The sequence below is a fragment of the Meriones unguiculatus genome, chromosome 3 (assembly GCF_030254825.1).
Source record: "Meriones unguiculatus strain TT.TT164.6M chromosome 3, Bangor_MerUng_6.1, whole genome shotgun sequence".
In the NCBI taxonomy this organism is placed as follows: domain Eukaryota; kingdom Metazoa; phylum Chordata; class Mammalia; order Rodentia; family Muridae; genus Meriones; species Meriones unguiculatus.
The window spans coordinates 110,283,631-110,300,086 of NC_083351.1; the positions used below are offsets into that span (position 1 = coordinate 110,283,631).

At 35.8% G+C, this 16,456-nt stretch overlaps 1 protein-coding gene across 4 annotated transcripts in view; it reads right to left on the reverse strand.

The window, feature by feature from the left end:
* Cdh12 (cadherin 12) overlaps nucleotides 1–16,456 on the reverse strand; it is a 1,315,861-nt gene that overhangs the window by 73,605 nt on the left and 1,225,800 nt on the right. For all 4 annotated transcript variants that reach the window (XM_060380426.1, XM_060380423.1, XM_060380425.1 and 1 more), the window contains one exon: nucleotides 12,464–12,651. In XM_060380426.1, coding sequence (XP_060236409.1) covers nucleotides 12,464–12,651 — 188 coding nt within the window. The remainder of the gene's footprint in view (nucleotides 1–12,463; nucleotides 12,652–16,456) is intronic.

Sequence of the window (16,456 nt, forward strand, 5' to 3'; positions counted from 1 at the left end):
TGGCTCCTTACTGGTATGTCAATTTTAAGGTAAAGTCAGGGGACTTGACCTAAATTCTTTTCCTTTTTTAGTATTCAACATTTTAGAAGACAAGCTAGTCTACGCCTTTTATTTTCTTATTTATTTTTTACAGTTTATTCATTTTATATCCTGATTATAGCCCCCTCCCTCATCTTCCTTCCCTCCTCTCTTCTTCATACCTCATAGTCCTCTCTACTAGTCCACTGAAAGGGAAGCCCTCTTCCCTTGCCATCTGACCCTAGTCTATCAAGATCCTCTACCTCTGTGGCCTTGAAAGACCGTACCACCAGGGAGAAGTGATCAAATAGCAGGCAAGCCAGCTAAAGTCAGAGAAAGGCCCTGCTCCCCTTACTAGGGAAGCCACTTGGAGACCAAGTTGCCTATGGGCTACAAATAAGCAGGAGGTCTAAGTCCTCTCTATTTATGGTCCTTGGTTGGTGTATCAGTCTCTGCAGGAACCCCTTGGTCCAGAGTTTTTCACTTTGTTCGTCTCCTAGTGGAGATTCTGTACCTTCCAAGTCCTTCTATTACCCCCTTCTTCCATAAGACTCGTTGCCCTCTGCCCAGAGTTTGCCTCTGAATCTCTGCATCTGTTTCAATTCCCTCTTGGGTGAAACCTGTCAGAGGACCTATATGGGCTCCTTTCCTGTTACTTCTCTTCTACTGCTTCTGGTGTCTATCCATTCTGAATGAGATTTAAGCATTCTCCCTAGGGTCTTCCTTAGTGTTTTGCTTCTTTAGATCTATAGACTTAAATATGGTTAATCTATATTATATGGCTAATATCAACTTATAAGTGAGTACATACCATGCCTGTCTTTCTGTTTCTGGGTTACCTCACTCAGGATTATCTTTCCTAGTTCCATTCATTTGCTTGCAAATTCCATTATTTCCTGTTTTTTAATAGCTGAGTAGTATTCCATTATGTAAATGTGCCAAAATTTCTGTATACATTCTTCAGTTGAGGGGCATCTAGGTTGTTTCCAGATTCTGGCTATTACAAATAAAACTGCTATGAACATAGCTGAGAAATGTCTTTGTTGAATATTGGAGCATCTTTCCGGTATATGCCCCTGTTGATCTAATATGGCCAGCATAAATTTAGTGGTCACGGTTGAGATTCAGGGGCCAAGGGGAAAACCTATTTGTATGTATCGATTTGTTTTGCAACTAAACTTACATCCTGCAGTGATCCAAGCTCCAGAGGAAAAAAAAATAAGAGAAACAGCACAGTAATATTGAAGCTGGAGTTCCTTCTTACTGACTCTGACCCTTAAGCAATCTTTCTTTAGAAAATGATGCATTTCAGTAATAGCAGTTGGTTCTTCGCTTGAATTTAATCACCTACTTGTCTTACTACCATAATAATTTGAACTTGATTTGCTAAAGATCACAATAAAATTCTGGCATTTAAAAAAGTACAGAATGATCATCATTTGATCAGAATCTTAGAAAAATGAATTATATGTGATGAAATTAATTTTGTGAATTTGGGTTGATTTAATTCTTGCACAATAGATATACAACTTTCTGACATGACTCACAGCACATTTAATCTTAAGACTGTTTCTAGGGGTCCCACATGGTGAATGAATTGTCCTTGTTCTACACCTGAGCAAGGGGTCTAGGTCTTCTCTGTGCATGGTCTTTGTTTGATGCATCAGTCTCTGCAGTCATCCCTGGGACTAGCTTTTTTTTGTCTCATTGTTTGCATCCTGTGCTCTCCAGATCCTTCTACATACCCCTTTTCAAAAAGACTCCCTATGCTCTGTCCAAAGTTTGGGTGTGAGTATCTGCATCTGCTTCAGTTCCCTGCTGGGTGGAGTCTTTTAGAGAACTAAAAGGTAGGCTCCCATCTTGTTACCTCTGTCCTATCACTTTAGGTGTCTTTCCTGTTTTCTTTTTTGAATGAGATTAAGCATCTGCCCTATGTTCCTCCTTGTTGTTTAGCTTCTTTAAGTTTTTAGATTTTAGTATGTTTTTTCTGTATTATATGGCTAATATCCACTTATAAGTGAGTATATGCCATGTGTGTCCTTCTCTTTCTGGGATAGCTCACTAAGGATGATATTTTCTAGTACCATCCATTTGCCTACAGATTTCACGATTTCCTTGTTGTTTATAGCTAAGAAGTATTTCATTGTGTAAAGGTACCATGATTTCTGTATCATTCTTTGAGGTATATCTAGAGTTTTTTTTTCCAGATCCTGACTATTATGAATAAATTAGCTATTGAGATAGTTAAGAAAATTCCCTTGTATTGGTGAGCATCATTTGGAGAGGAGACAGTTCCTGATATGAACTCTGCTTCCTGCTTCTTGATCACTTCTCCCTGGTGGAGCAGCCTAGCCAGCCCACAGAGAAGAGGACCCAGACAGTATTGAGGAGACCTGATAGGCTAGGGTCAGACAGTAGGAGAGGAGAACTTCCCCTGTCAGTGTACTATGGGAGAAGGATAGTGGAGAAAGAGAGCAAAGTTGGGACAAGAAGAAAATGTGGGAGGGGCCTACCACTGGGATACAAAGTGAATAAATTATAGAAAAAACTCATAATGATAAAAAAATAATGTTTCTAGAAGGGTAAAAAAAATGACTGTTAAAGCAGGGTTTAGATTAGGAATTCCTTCTTCCTTGGCTAGAAATAGGTCACATAGAGCCAGTTTTCTTGCAGGGTGGTGGTCAGGGATCACATTGTAGGGAGCTATGCATTAAGAGATCAAAGCTATGCAATAAGAAATCAACATTTAATGAAATGGGATATCTATGTTTAATACCATCCTAAATTAAAAAAAAAATGTGAGTTAGGCAAACTACATCATTATAGGTGTAGTTTCTCCTTCTATATTACTTTGCCTAGGGGCAGAACAGCCGAAACAATGAAGAGCATTATGTTAAGATATTTTTCTTACTTCTGAGGACATAAAAAATATTAACATTAGGTGACTCACTCCTTAGGAGCTCCCAGAGTTCCGGTTTCTACATACAAATCAATGGATTTCATTTATTGAATTCTTGGTGAATTTCAAAATCAGTATCTCTGGTATGCAAAACAAATAGGTGCCTGAATTTATCATCATCATCATCATCATCATCATTTGTTTCTCAAGGACCTCCAATATCTGTGTTCAGTGGTACAACACAGAGGGTGGTCATGGCCTGAGAATTTAATAGCATGTCAACAAACTAGGTCCTGAGTTTTAAAGGTAAATCAATTATACAGATATAGTAAGGTCTTTAACCCTTTAACATTTAATTAAGCCTCTGCCCTAATTAGGTTAGGTTTTACGAGAAAGTTATGACAGTGCTTACTGACTGGCTTATAAGAGGTTACTTATGAAGGCACAGGTATTAGCATAATAAGTGACAGAAGCAATATGAATTAAAAGTGATCACAGATAAATGCTGACCAAACTATAAATCTAAACAGCTAAATCACTGGCAAATAAATTCTCCTAGCAAGAATAAGCATAGACATGGACCCTACACCTCAAATCTGATCGAGTACCAGTTTATACCATAATTTCTGTTGAGTGGTGGTGAATAGAGAACACAGCCTCACATATTCTGATCAATAGTAACAGCTTTGCCATTCTTTACATTCAATTATTCTCTTTTATGACGAATACCAATCTTTTTCATTAATATGATAAGGCAAAGAGTCTCTCGAAATATATCCTGCATTTATAATACTATTTGCTGCAGAATCTAAGAAGTCTTGATAGTCATTAGAAAGACACATTTTCAAGGAACAAATGCTCAGAAGATTTCATTATAAGAAATAGAACAGAATGTTTGTAGACAAAGAATTGGAAACAGATTTATGTCACATTAAGGCAGGAGAGAAAGACACTCAGGAATATACTTTTGTAATGAAAGTTTACTCCGTAATCTGGACAATAAAGAAAAAAAAACACTCAAAATGATGTGTATTTCAAGAAGAAATTACATTTTCCAAGACTTAGTTTTATGATAAATAATATAACTAATATCAGTTCTTATCTGGAAAGAGGTGTAAAATACTGTGGTTAGTCTACAACTACTGTGTAAGAACTCATATCACTATTTCAATAAAATGTGATCAAGCACTCGATAAATCAAAGATATCACTCTATTAGGTGAGAATGTCTTGGTAAGGAAAAAATAAACTGAAAGTTGACATTTGAAAGGTAATTTTCCTTTTAACAAAATTTTCATGTATTTCATCATAGTATATATGTATGTATTGGGAAAGCTTAATGTCCTCATGGCAAAGGCAGGTCCAGAGGATTGAAAACAGCCTATTGATATTTGCTAGATTCTTAGTTTAGAAAGAAAGAAATGGAAAGGATGAGTAGGATCATTTATTTTGTGTTTGTGTACACGTGCATTATAAGGCAGTTTCATACATGTATGCATATCTGTGTGAAAGTGTGAGTACATATATTGAAACATGAATATGGAGGACATAGGTTCAAGGGAGATGTCTTCCTTTATTGTTTTCCATTTTTTTTTAAGGCAGGGGCTCTCTAAAACTTATAACTCTCTAGTTTACTTAGACTTGACTGGTCATTGAGCACAAGGAATCCTCTGGAAATCTCCAGAGCATTGGCACTGTAATCTCACTTACATGTCCAGCATGGATCTGAACACAGATCATCATAATTAAATGACATGTCCTTATGTGCTGACCCACATCCACAAGTCCATCCATATACATTTCTATAGAGAACAGAGATGGACTCTATTGCTAACGTTTTTGGATTTCAAATTAAAACATTGCATCTAGGAAATTACAGGTAAATCTACATTGAGTGTTTCAACTTGTAGATAGTTTAGAGTTGAGAATATTTATGAGTCTAGAACACACACACACACACACAAATACACACATCCTGAATCTGAATACATGGTTGATTATCAAATGTATGTAGTGACTGTGGAGACTAAAATAGTGTATCGGATACCCTCATACAGGGTAATTGTCAGCTACCATATAAGTGCTCAATCCTTTGACAGAGAAGACAACACTTTTTTTATTAAAAATAATTTTTATTTTTTAATTTTTAATTTTTCTTCATAATTTATTCATTATATAACCTGATTGAAGTCCTCTCCCTCAACTCCCCCAGTCACACCCTCTCTCCCTCTTCCCCTCACCCCCCTTCCCTAGACAACTGAAGGGGGAAATTCTCCACTATTGCCATCTCCCTATAGCTTGTTAAGTCTCATTAGGACTGCCTGCATCCTCTCCCTCTGTGGCCTGGCAAGGCTGCATCATCAGAGGTGAGATATCAGAGAGCAGTCAACTGAGTTCATGATAAAGGCAGCCCCTGCTCCCCTCACTCAGAGTTCCATATGGAGACTGTGCTGCCAATCAACCACATCAGAGCTGGGGGTCTAGGTCCTCTACATGCATGGTCCTTGGTTGGTGCATCAGTCTCTGCAGGACTCTCAAGGACACAGATCTTTTGGTATTGTTGGTCTCCTTGTGAATGTTATTTTAAACATTATTTCAAATATTTTTTACTTGAAATACACTCTTAACCACTGAGCCATTTCTCTAGGACCGGTTAAAGTTTTCTTTCTTTTTTTTTTTTTTAAGCGAAATCAGTTATTTCTAAAAACAGAAACTAAACATTCACAGATGTGAAAATTACAACATTCTTTCCTTACAATCTAACATGCCAGAGCAGATTAAAAATAAAAATAAGTAAATAAAAAAAAAAAAACAACAAAAAACAGGGATCATAGAAAGGGCTGGCATGTGTACAGTTTTCCAGTCTTGAGATATTCCCCCAAGTCGACCACATGGTGGTGCTATATTACCAACTTACATGACATGGACTCAACTCGTTAGATAACTGCTTAACTAAAAATGAATGTGGAAAGTTACTGATTAATGAGCAAATACATAATATAAAGGCCCCACGGAACCTGTTAACAACTGCTTATTGTCCCCATGAGCAGTGAATAATGAATTTGATCTCCTATGCTGAAAATAATTCTGCTTTACATTTAATGCTACAGTTACATAAATTTTAAATGAAATAATAAGCCAGTTAACATCACAGGTATAAGATTTTTTCTATTTTGTAGAGTAACCTAATTTATACTAATGAATAACTTTGTAATTCTTTATTTAACACTGATTCATTATTGCTTGTTATTTGGTAAAAGGTATATTATATAAAACAGCACAGAATTATTAGTGAAATTATGTATGATATTAAATAAAACAATCTGTAATCTAGATATTTACTCTACTATTATAATTACACAAACAGAAGAAAATCAACAAAAATATTTCCATGAATAAATTTGTACTTTTAGTCCTGAAAAGATTTAATTCAGTTAAGTTTCTATTTGAATTGATATGAAATAAATATTTATCTTATTTTCATTTATCCATTATTGATGCTTACAACATAACTCAAGAGGCTTTAAACATATATATGTGTGTATATATATATATATATATATGTGTACATCTGAAAATGTGGCCCACCTTTCAAGTTTTACATGGGAATAAATTTTTATGACATTTTTATTTTTGGTTTCTTATCACTGTTGTTATATTTCCCAACAATGTATAAGAATGTTTTGATATTTTATTCTTAGCTCAGTGTAATATGATAGGAGTCGATTCAGAGTCTTTCTTATTTTGTTTTATTTTATTAAAAATATCTTGTGCCTTGGAGAGATTTGTAAAGCTTCATGATGTTACTCTGAATTTAAAGTGACAGAGAAATGACATTCTTTCTGAGTCCTCATAAAATGAAACAAAGTTGAGTTTAAAATAAATAAATAAAAATGTCTTTCTTCATTCTTCTCAGCTCATATAAACCTGAGCACCGTGTTCATCTACTTACATCCCTGCTCCTCTGAGGAAAAGAAGGAAATGAAAGTAGTAAACAGGGAGCAAGGATGAGATAAAAGATAAAACAATAATGAAAATTTGCACTTCACAGCATGGAACATTCTAAAGCTCAATGTGAAATTTTTCAAAAAGAAAATCATTGTAAATATCAACGAACCTCATGCTTTTTTCATTAACTGCATCTTAACATCTTTTAGGTCAAAATTAAAGTAATTCTTCTTTTAAAAACGCTATATATTAATTTCTGAAATAGATTTTAAAATTCTACATGGAAGAAGTGTATGTAAAATTTGACTCTCATATGAATTTAATTTTCACTGAAAGCCTTATATTTCATTTACATCCCAAGATTGCAAAGGGGAATTATACTAATACTAGGACATAATGTAATCCAAAAGCTGCTGTTATTTGCATAGACACTTGTTTTTCTCTTTATTTTCATTCAAGCACTCCTAACCTTAACTTTTATGTGTCCTACTAATATACTGATGCTGTGCTTAAAAATTCTGAATAGACTATATTTGTCCAAAGATATAAATAGTGTCCTTAAAGAATGGATGTTGTTGTTCAAGTTAATTTTGAAAATTTCCTAAGAGTTTTTCACCTGTTATTTTTAGTTATTCTCCTTTTAGGAAACTGTACAAATCTTTTAATCAAGAAATATATCTATGAGTGTGTGTGCACAGAAAATCCTTTTCCACACAATGCAAGATAACCAGAGAGAATTGTATATAATTTAAGGCTTTCTTACAAAATCTGCTGCATTTTAGATTTTAAGTAAAATCTTTACAGTTATTAAAATATTTCATATAATTTAATAGAAAATCAGAATACCCATAAAAGTTTATTTTCATCTTTTAAAATTCAGCAAGGCCATCATCAGTTCTCACATTTTCATTGACTACGACCATTCTCTGTGAAGTTCACACCAGCTCTGTTGATTGTGTCTGTAGTATCTTTGAGGTATTTCTACCCTTTATCCCCAGTCACAATTATCATCAAAATAGCCTGAATGACTCAGCTCTGGGCCTATGAAGGTGATTTAGTCTAAACTCACAGTAGAACCTCCGTCAAAATCAAACCTAGTTTCTGGGCTTTTCCCTCCTCTTAGGTCTCTTCTCTTAGCATCCTGTCCTTGCTGCCCAGAGGCTACTCCTTTATTTTGCCAGTGATATCCATCCTCAGAGATTTTGGAAATACTACTGCTTAGGTTTTCAGGAAGCACACATCATCTAGGTACCATAGTGTTGGTCTCTCTTCCTTTAGCTGGAAGACTTTCTTGATCAATTCTCTAAAAGACCCTGCCCACCATATGCTTATTGACATTTTACTATGATGTATGTCCTTCCAGCTTTCCTTTATCACTACCAACTCTGTGCCTTTCCTCAAAAAACTTCTGGAGTACAAGGAGTAGATTTGCCTAATTCAACTTTATATTCCATTTATTGAGTAAGTCCAATACTGAGTAGCTGCTCCACAAATGTCTTCTGAATAATGCAATAGACTTTCTGTCAAAGAATTATGTGATGATAATGATTTTAATGGCTTCAAGTTTCCTTTGTTCCCATCCAGGAGCTGACAGCCTAGTTCTAAGACAACCCAGGTTACCACCAGTCGTGGAACAGCAGTTTAGTCACTAGGAAGTGGCACCATTGGTAACATTAGGATATGTTGCATTGTTGGAGTACACATAAACTTGTTGGAGAAAATGTGTCACCAAGGCTGGGCTTAGAGGTCTCAAGTTAGAGCCAGTGGCTTGCTATCTTCTTGCAGCCTGTAGATCTAGATGTAGAACTCTCAACTACTTCTCCATCACCATGTCTGCACGGATACTGCCAGGCTTCCTGCCATGATGACAGTGGACTAAACCTCTGAAACTTTAAGAAACCTACAATTAAATGCATTGTTTTATAAGAGTTATCATGATCATAATGCCTCTTTGTAGCAAAGGAAACATGGCTAAGGTAATTATATAGAATGAACAGGTTAGGAACACACACACACATACATATGTACATGTGTATATGTTATATGCATGGGGGGTTATGCAACAGTAACTAGTGAATTAAAACAAATAAACAACAACAAAAAAAACAACAAAGAAAACAGGTCATGACTTTGGGCAGAGTGCCAGAAATCTTATGGAAGAAGAGGAAGATAGAAAGATCAGGAGGGCACAGGAACTCCACAAGGAAAACAAGAGAGCCACAAAACCTGGGTCCAGGGGGGCTTGCAGAGACTGATACTCCAATAAGGACCTAGACTCCCTGTTGCTAGAATTCCAGAATTTTTTGTATGAGCTTGGGTATTCATACTCAGGACCTCATGCTTTTGAGGCAAGTACATTACTGACAGAACTATTCCACTAGCCTGAATTTGGTAGGACTTTGAGCAAAACTTCTAAATGACCTGAGGTTTGGCAGAATGCAGGGAATCATATGAAAGAAGAGAGATTTAGTAAGACCTGGAGAGAACAGGAGCTCCAAAAGGACCAAATATATCTGTACAGAGGGGCTTGTCTGTGACTGAGTCTCCAACTGGAGACCATGCATGGATGTAACCTAGAACCCCTGCTAGATCATAGCCTATGGCAGCTCAGTATCCAAGTGGCTCTCCTAGTAAGGGGAACAGGGACTGTTTCTGGCATGAACTCTATGGCTGGCTCTTTGACCTCCCCAACCCCCCTTGGAAGGAGGAGCCTAACAAGGCCACAAAGTAGGGCATCCCTGGTGAGATCTGATAAGCTAGGGTCAGATGGAAGGGGAGGAGGACATCCCCTATAAGTGGACTTAGAGAGGGGCAGGGAAAAGATGAGGGAGGGTGGGATTGGGAGGGAATGAAGGAGGGGTCTACAGCTGGGACACAAAGTAATTAAACTGTAATTAATATGAAAAATATATTTTAAAACTGATCTGAGCTAGACCACCTCTCTTTAGGTGAACTGTTGAACTTCTGCTCCTGGGAGGTCGCCATATCGATGCTGAGCTTAGTGCAGACAACTAGTCAACACAGAACACTAAATCTCAGGGCTTCTGGACTGAAACCAACTCAGTTTCCTAGGGTAAATATAGCTCAGGGTCACCTGCCTGGCCTACACGCTTTTCCACTCTGCATTTATTAGAGAAATGAGTTTCTCAAACACAATTTGTGTTGATTTATATTACTATAATATGATATATAACTTAAATGAGAGCTGAGTCTTTTAAAGATCATTTTCATTGCCGTATTTTTTTCTTGGTCAAATCATATTTTTAACAATATTGGAATGTTTAATGAATAAATGAATTGAATATAAAATTATTCCTTTTTAAAGATATTGACAATTAGTAAATGTGTGTAAAATAACATTCAGTTTGAGTTTAACAGAATGTATATTGCACGCTAAAATAACATATGCATATGATCTATAATTCGGTTTGAGTTCAACAGTGTATATGTTGTACACTAAATAAAATGGGTATTTTCTTTTTTGGGAGGGACATGTGTATTTATTGTGTGTATGTTGGATGTGTGCATGTAAAATACATGACTGCATGAACATGTTCACATTTGAGAGAGTTTTCTTCTGATGTTCTATATGTTGTTTTTAAAATAATATTGCTACCAAAGTTTTGAGAATTTTATACAATGTATTATTCATTCATGAGCCTAGAGGTTGTTCCCTAGGTAGATAATAGGTTAGAAGTTATAATGTTCCGCCTGTCTTTGTCACTCAGCACTGGAGTTACAGGGCATGATGTCATCCTGTACTTCATGTGGTGCTGTAGATCTGAATTCAAGTCTTTTTACTTGAATAGCAAGCCCTGTTACAAATGAGCCATCGCCTCAGCCCCAAGGATCATTTTATTTCATACTGTTCTGAATTTAGAATCCCTATTATTGGTCTGAGTATGCAAGCTGCATACCTCAAATGTGTTCAACAAAGTAGTTTTCCATTCACACAATACTTCTCATTCTTATTCAAGATGATCTGAAAGCACATATGTTTCAGTAAATATTTTTCTTTGCATTTCAATTCCCCCCACACACTTTGTCTTCCTACCGAAGTTCTGTTTCCATTGCTGCTGTAAAATACTGTCAAAGAAAGTAATTTTTAAAAGGAAAGAATATGAGTCTTAGCATGAACTCAGTGATAGGGTTTCTGATCACCTCCCCCTGGGGTGGGGGATGCAGCCTTGCCAGGCCACAGAGGAAAACAATGTACCCAGTCCTGATGAGACCTGACAGGCAAGGGTCAGATGGATGGGGAGAAGGACCTCCCCTATCAGTGGACTAAGGGAAAGGCATAGGAGGAGAAGAGGGTGAGAGGGTGGAATTGGGAGGAGATGAGGGAGGGGACACAACCAGGAAAAATATTGAATGAATTGTAATAAAATAATAATAAAAATTAAAAAGGAAGGAATAATTTGACCCATACCTTCAAGCTTAATTTATGATGGCAAAGTCCAGTTAGCATGAACTTTTAAGCATGCTACCCATGCTCTAAGAACTTGAGATTGGCCAGCCTCCCTAACTTGAATCACCAAGTTAATCATGAAAACTCTTCATAAACTTGTCCAGAAATAACATAATCTTGGTAAATCCTCATTGAGATTACCAAGTGATTCTAGATTGTGTCAAGTTGATAAATATAATTTACATAACAACTATTTGTATTGTCAAGCTAACAAAGACAACACTTTAAGCCATAACCTTTTACCTCTTACTATCTCATAACTAAAACACAGAACAGCTTTAAAAGTACTATGATCATACAAGTTCTAATATTTCAAAAATTCTACTGGAGTAGAAGAACCTTAAAATATATATACATATATGAAAGAGATCTAAATAGAATCATCAAATAAGGAAGGAGAGAAATCCCCAACCAGAAATTTATTTTAACTAAGTGAAACTTATGGTGCTGAGACTGGGTTACATTAAATTGATTTCTTGATCAAATGGGACCCTTGGAAACCTCCAGACAACTCATGCTATTGCCAAAGCTATTGGTTGTACAAACTGATAAGACTAAGAATTGACAAGAACAGCAGTTTAAACTCTGCTGGTAGCATTCAATGACTGTTCTATTCCAGAATTCCAAACTTTTCAACATTCTTCCCACTAAACATTTTTAACATACTAAACTATATATTTGGTATAAACTATATATTTGGTATAAACTATAAACTTGATAATCTCAACTATGTTAGTGTAAGCAATTGTCTCTATGCCTCATCTAAAAATGAATCTTAACATTATGAAGGAATTGAGAATGTCATTTGTCAAAATAAGAAATCTTACTATACTGAAACTGTATGCCTGCAAGCATAGGAATACATTGTGTTACTTCATAAATAATATATTGCACTTGGGGAAGCACAGTAAGGCAGATTTCTGAGTATGAGACCAGCCTGATATATAAAGTGAGGCCAGTGGAGCCAAGGCTACACAGAGAAATCCTGTCTTGATAAGCCAATAATAATAATAATAATAATAATAATAATAATAATAAAGTACTCCAGATGAAGAAAACATAACTATTGTTTTCCCTGCTTTTTCTTTTTTATTTACTATTTTCAAACTGTCCAAAAATTACTTTATGTACCTTTTTCAATTTTATGATTCCTTCTTGTGTATCTTCATCTGTGACAATGTCAAACAAATTTCCCCCATCTCCTGGAACAATGTTGTATTCAATTTCTGCATTTTTTCCAAAATCAGGATCCACTGCTCTTATTCTTCCAATTGCTGAGCCAATAGGAGAAGACTCGGGAACTTTCAGATGGAAGATGCCTAATAAATGATACACAATTTGCAAAGGCAAAGCAATCAGTAAAGTATATAGTATTACCCTGCTTTAAAATATAAATAGTAAATCAAACTTAAAACTTTGTAATACAAAATGAAAGACAATTGACAGTTTAAAGGCTATAGTTATCATCATTACAATTATTCTTCACTATTCAATTTGGAATTTCCTGATGAAGAATTTTAACTGAGCACGTGGCATGATACAGTAGGATAAAGCAGAATTACTTTCAGAAAATATTCATATGCCAATTGTACCTAAATGGATTAAATATTAAAAATGATCTTAGAAGCATCCACACTCAATATCAATGAGAGAAATCAATACCAATAAAACAATATAGGATGCAAAAGCATAAAGAGAATCTAGATAAACACACAACTACATAGATAGATTATTAGGGTAGTCATTAAAAACATCTATATTTAGATTCTTTTCTAAATCTGAGTTATATTTTCAAGAGTAATAAATTCAATAATTGTAAGTGAAGCAAAATGGTCTGTAAGAATGATCTTTACGTAGTCTCACGATTATAATTCATGGTAAAACTTAAATATAGAATACTTAATAAAGATAGTGAGTTCAAGACATTCTAATATATATTAACTTGTATTAATTTACTAATGCTAATAAATACTTTCATGTATTATTTAAGTCAAGATAAAAATGTGATGAACATATTAATTTTAGTATTAAAATGAAAGAGAATAAAGCCGCTACGAACATGGTTGATCAAATGTCCATGTTGTGTACATGAGCATATTTTGGATATATGCCTAGGAGTGGTATAGCTGGATCTGAGAAAGCGCTATTCCTAATTTTCTGAGAAAGCACCAGGTTGATTTCCAAAGTAGTTGTACAAGTTTACATTCCCACCAGCAATGGAGGAGGATTCTCATTTCTCCACATCCTCTCCAGCATGTATATTCACTTGAGTTTTTGATCTTATCATTCTGATGGGTGTAAGGTGAAATCTCAGGGTTGTTTGATTTACATCTCCCTGATGACTAAGGATGCTGAGCATTTCTTTAAGTGTTTCTCTGCCATTCTATATTCCTCTACAGAGAATTTTCTGTTTAGCTCTGAAACTCATTTTTTAATCGGATTACTTGATTTGTTGCTTTTTAGCTTCTTTAGTTCTTTATATATTTTGGATATTAGCCCCCTGTCAGATATAGGGTTGGCAAAGATCCTTTCCCAGTCTGTAGGCTGTCCTTTTGTTCTGATGACAGTGTCCTTTGCTTTATAGAAGCTTTTCAGTTTTATGAGGTCCCATTTATTGACTGTGGATCTTAGAGTGTGTGCTGTTGCTGTTCTGTTCAGGAAGCTTTCTCCTGTCCCAACAAGTTCTATGCTAATCCCCACTTTTTCTTCTAACTAATTTAGTGTGTCTGGTTTTATGTTGAGGTTGTTGATCTACTTGGACTTTAGTTTTATGAGGGGTGATAAATATGTATCTATTTGCATTTTTCTACATGTAGACATTAACTCAGTGGCTGGCTCTTTGACCAGCTTGCTAGGCCACAGAGGAGGACAATGCAGCCAGGCCTGATGAGAACTGATAAGCTAGGGTCAGATGGAAGAGGAGGAGGACTTGGACTTGGAGAGGGACTTGGGAGGAGATGAGGGAGGGAGGGTGGAATTGGGAGGTTATGAGGAAGGTGGTTAAAGCTGTGACACAAAGTGAATGAACTCTAATTAATTTAAAAAACAAAAAGGGGGAACTGTAGAGAGCTGCGGAATGCTATGCCTTAAAGATGGAGCTGGTTTCCGCCTTCCACCTTCCCGATGGTGCGTGCTCTCTGTCACGGACAACTCCACATTTGGCTAAGGCCGAGGATCTGGCTTGCTTCCATGTATGTGGACCTATCTGCATTGCCCACGTGGCACGCCTGGGTTGGCTACCCAGAGGTTATTTAAGCTGTGGGCTGGCTTTCCCCAGGGTCTGAGGATTGTTCAATGTTCCTGAATAAACTGCATTGAAAAAAAAATAAATAAATAAAATAAAATAAATTCTCAAAAAAATAAAATAAAAGAGAATGAAAACTACTATGCCTACCACCAGGTGGAGGACTAATATTACTGTGAAATTTCTATTGAATCAGAATATATTGCAAAACCTATAAAATATTGTAAGACTATGAAAAACTGCATTATAAATACAAATTTTTGTCAAATTAAAAACTGTGTATTTTCAGGTAACAATATGACACTGATACAGTATAATATTTATTTTACTGAAATTCTGTGTGTTGTCTCTAAAACCATATTAGTGTTTTAGTCTATGTTCTGTTCAAGCCATAATAAGGAAAGGGTGAGAATGGCAGAGCAAAATCAAACACAAACGTTAAAGTCTTAACTTTTTTACTGACATTTCAATTTCGAATTGTATTAATAGACTTTAGACAGCACTTTTCCATGAATGAAACTAAAATAAACAAGGGCTAATTGAGACTTGTATTGTTTTGCAAATGTCCCTGCAGGATAAAAGCAGATATTCAAGTACAGTCAAACTTTTGTAGCCAAAGTAGTGCAGCAAAGGGCTACCTGACTTTTGTCCCCTTCTTTCTGAATGAAAATGAGGACATGACTACAACTAGATATCATTAAGAAGGTTTTATTGTAAACATCAGTAAGGTTTCAGACTGATTTGAGCCATGAGAGAGGAGAGGTGAAAGTAACAAGAAAGGAAGAAAAAGAGACACCAGAATTAAAAATGTACCAAGACAGGAGCCAAGGACCATGAGGATAAGAGAACACTTTTTTTTTTTATTAGTTACATTTTATTAACTCTGTATCTCAGCTGTATCCTACTCCCTCATTCCCTCCCAAAGCCTTCCTCCTTTATCTCCTCCCTGTTCCTTTCCAAGTCCACTGATAGGTGAGGACTTCCTCCCCTTTCATCTGACCCTGTTTTATCAGGTATCAGGACTGAATATCCTGGTTAAAGGGCTAGGAGAAGGGAGAAGAAGAGGAAGGGAGAGACAGGGAGGAGAGCAGGGAGGGAGCACTCTTGGGATGTAAACTAAATAAACTTAAGTAAAATAAAAATTATAAAAAAAAAGAAAGACAGAGAGAGAGAGAAAAAAAAAACTTAACCAAAATAGATGAGTTTTTATAGGACCAGAAACTGGGGAAATAGAAGGACAGTCAATCCCATTGGCTGGAGAATTTTAGAGTAGGAAATGGGGTGAGAAGTGCTCAGAGATTCACAGGTACTGAGTGAAACCAGGAGAACTAGCCATCATCTGGTATAATGTGTTAAACTGGCACCTCAATCATTTGTCCTGGAGTTCCTTTGAGATCCTATGAGGAATAAAATTCTTTCTTATTTTATATATTACACCAAACTTTTATTGAGAAATGCCTGAGACATTAGCAAGCACAGTTACCTGAGTTTTTCATTAATGTGTCAAGAAATCAGAGACTATATTTAAAGTATACTAAACTTCTCAGAGGGAAAACACAAGTGGTAAATCGCAGAGTATGTGTTATTTTTCTTCCTTTTACTTTTAATATCAAAAGAAACACTGGTTAATAGCATGATTTATATCATGTGCATGTCTGAGTAATTGTGATTGAGATAAATCATCCAAAGACACACCATATCACTTGAACTGTTGGATGAGTGCATGTACTGCAACCATACAACCCATCAGTAATAATGGGAATGGTCTTCAGGCTTTCCTGATGACAAAAAGAAAGGCAGGTCTGTGCTGAACAAGCTTCCATAAATCTTCCTCTGTCAAGATATAAAAAAACTTATTGCTAAACGTACCAGGTAAATAA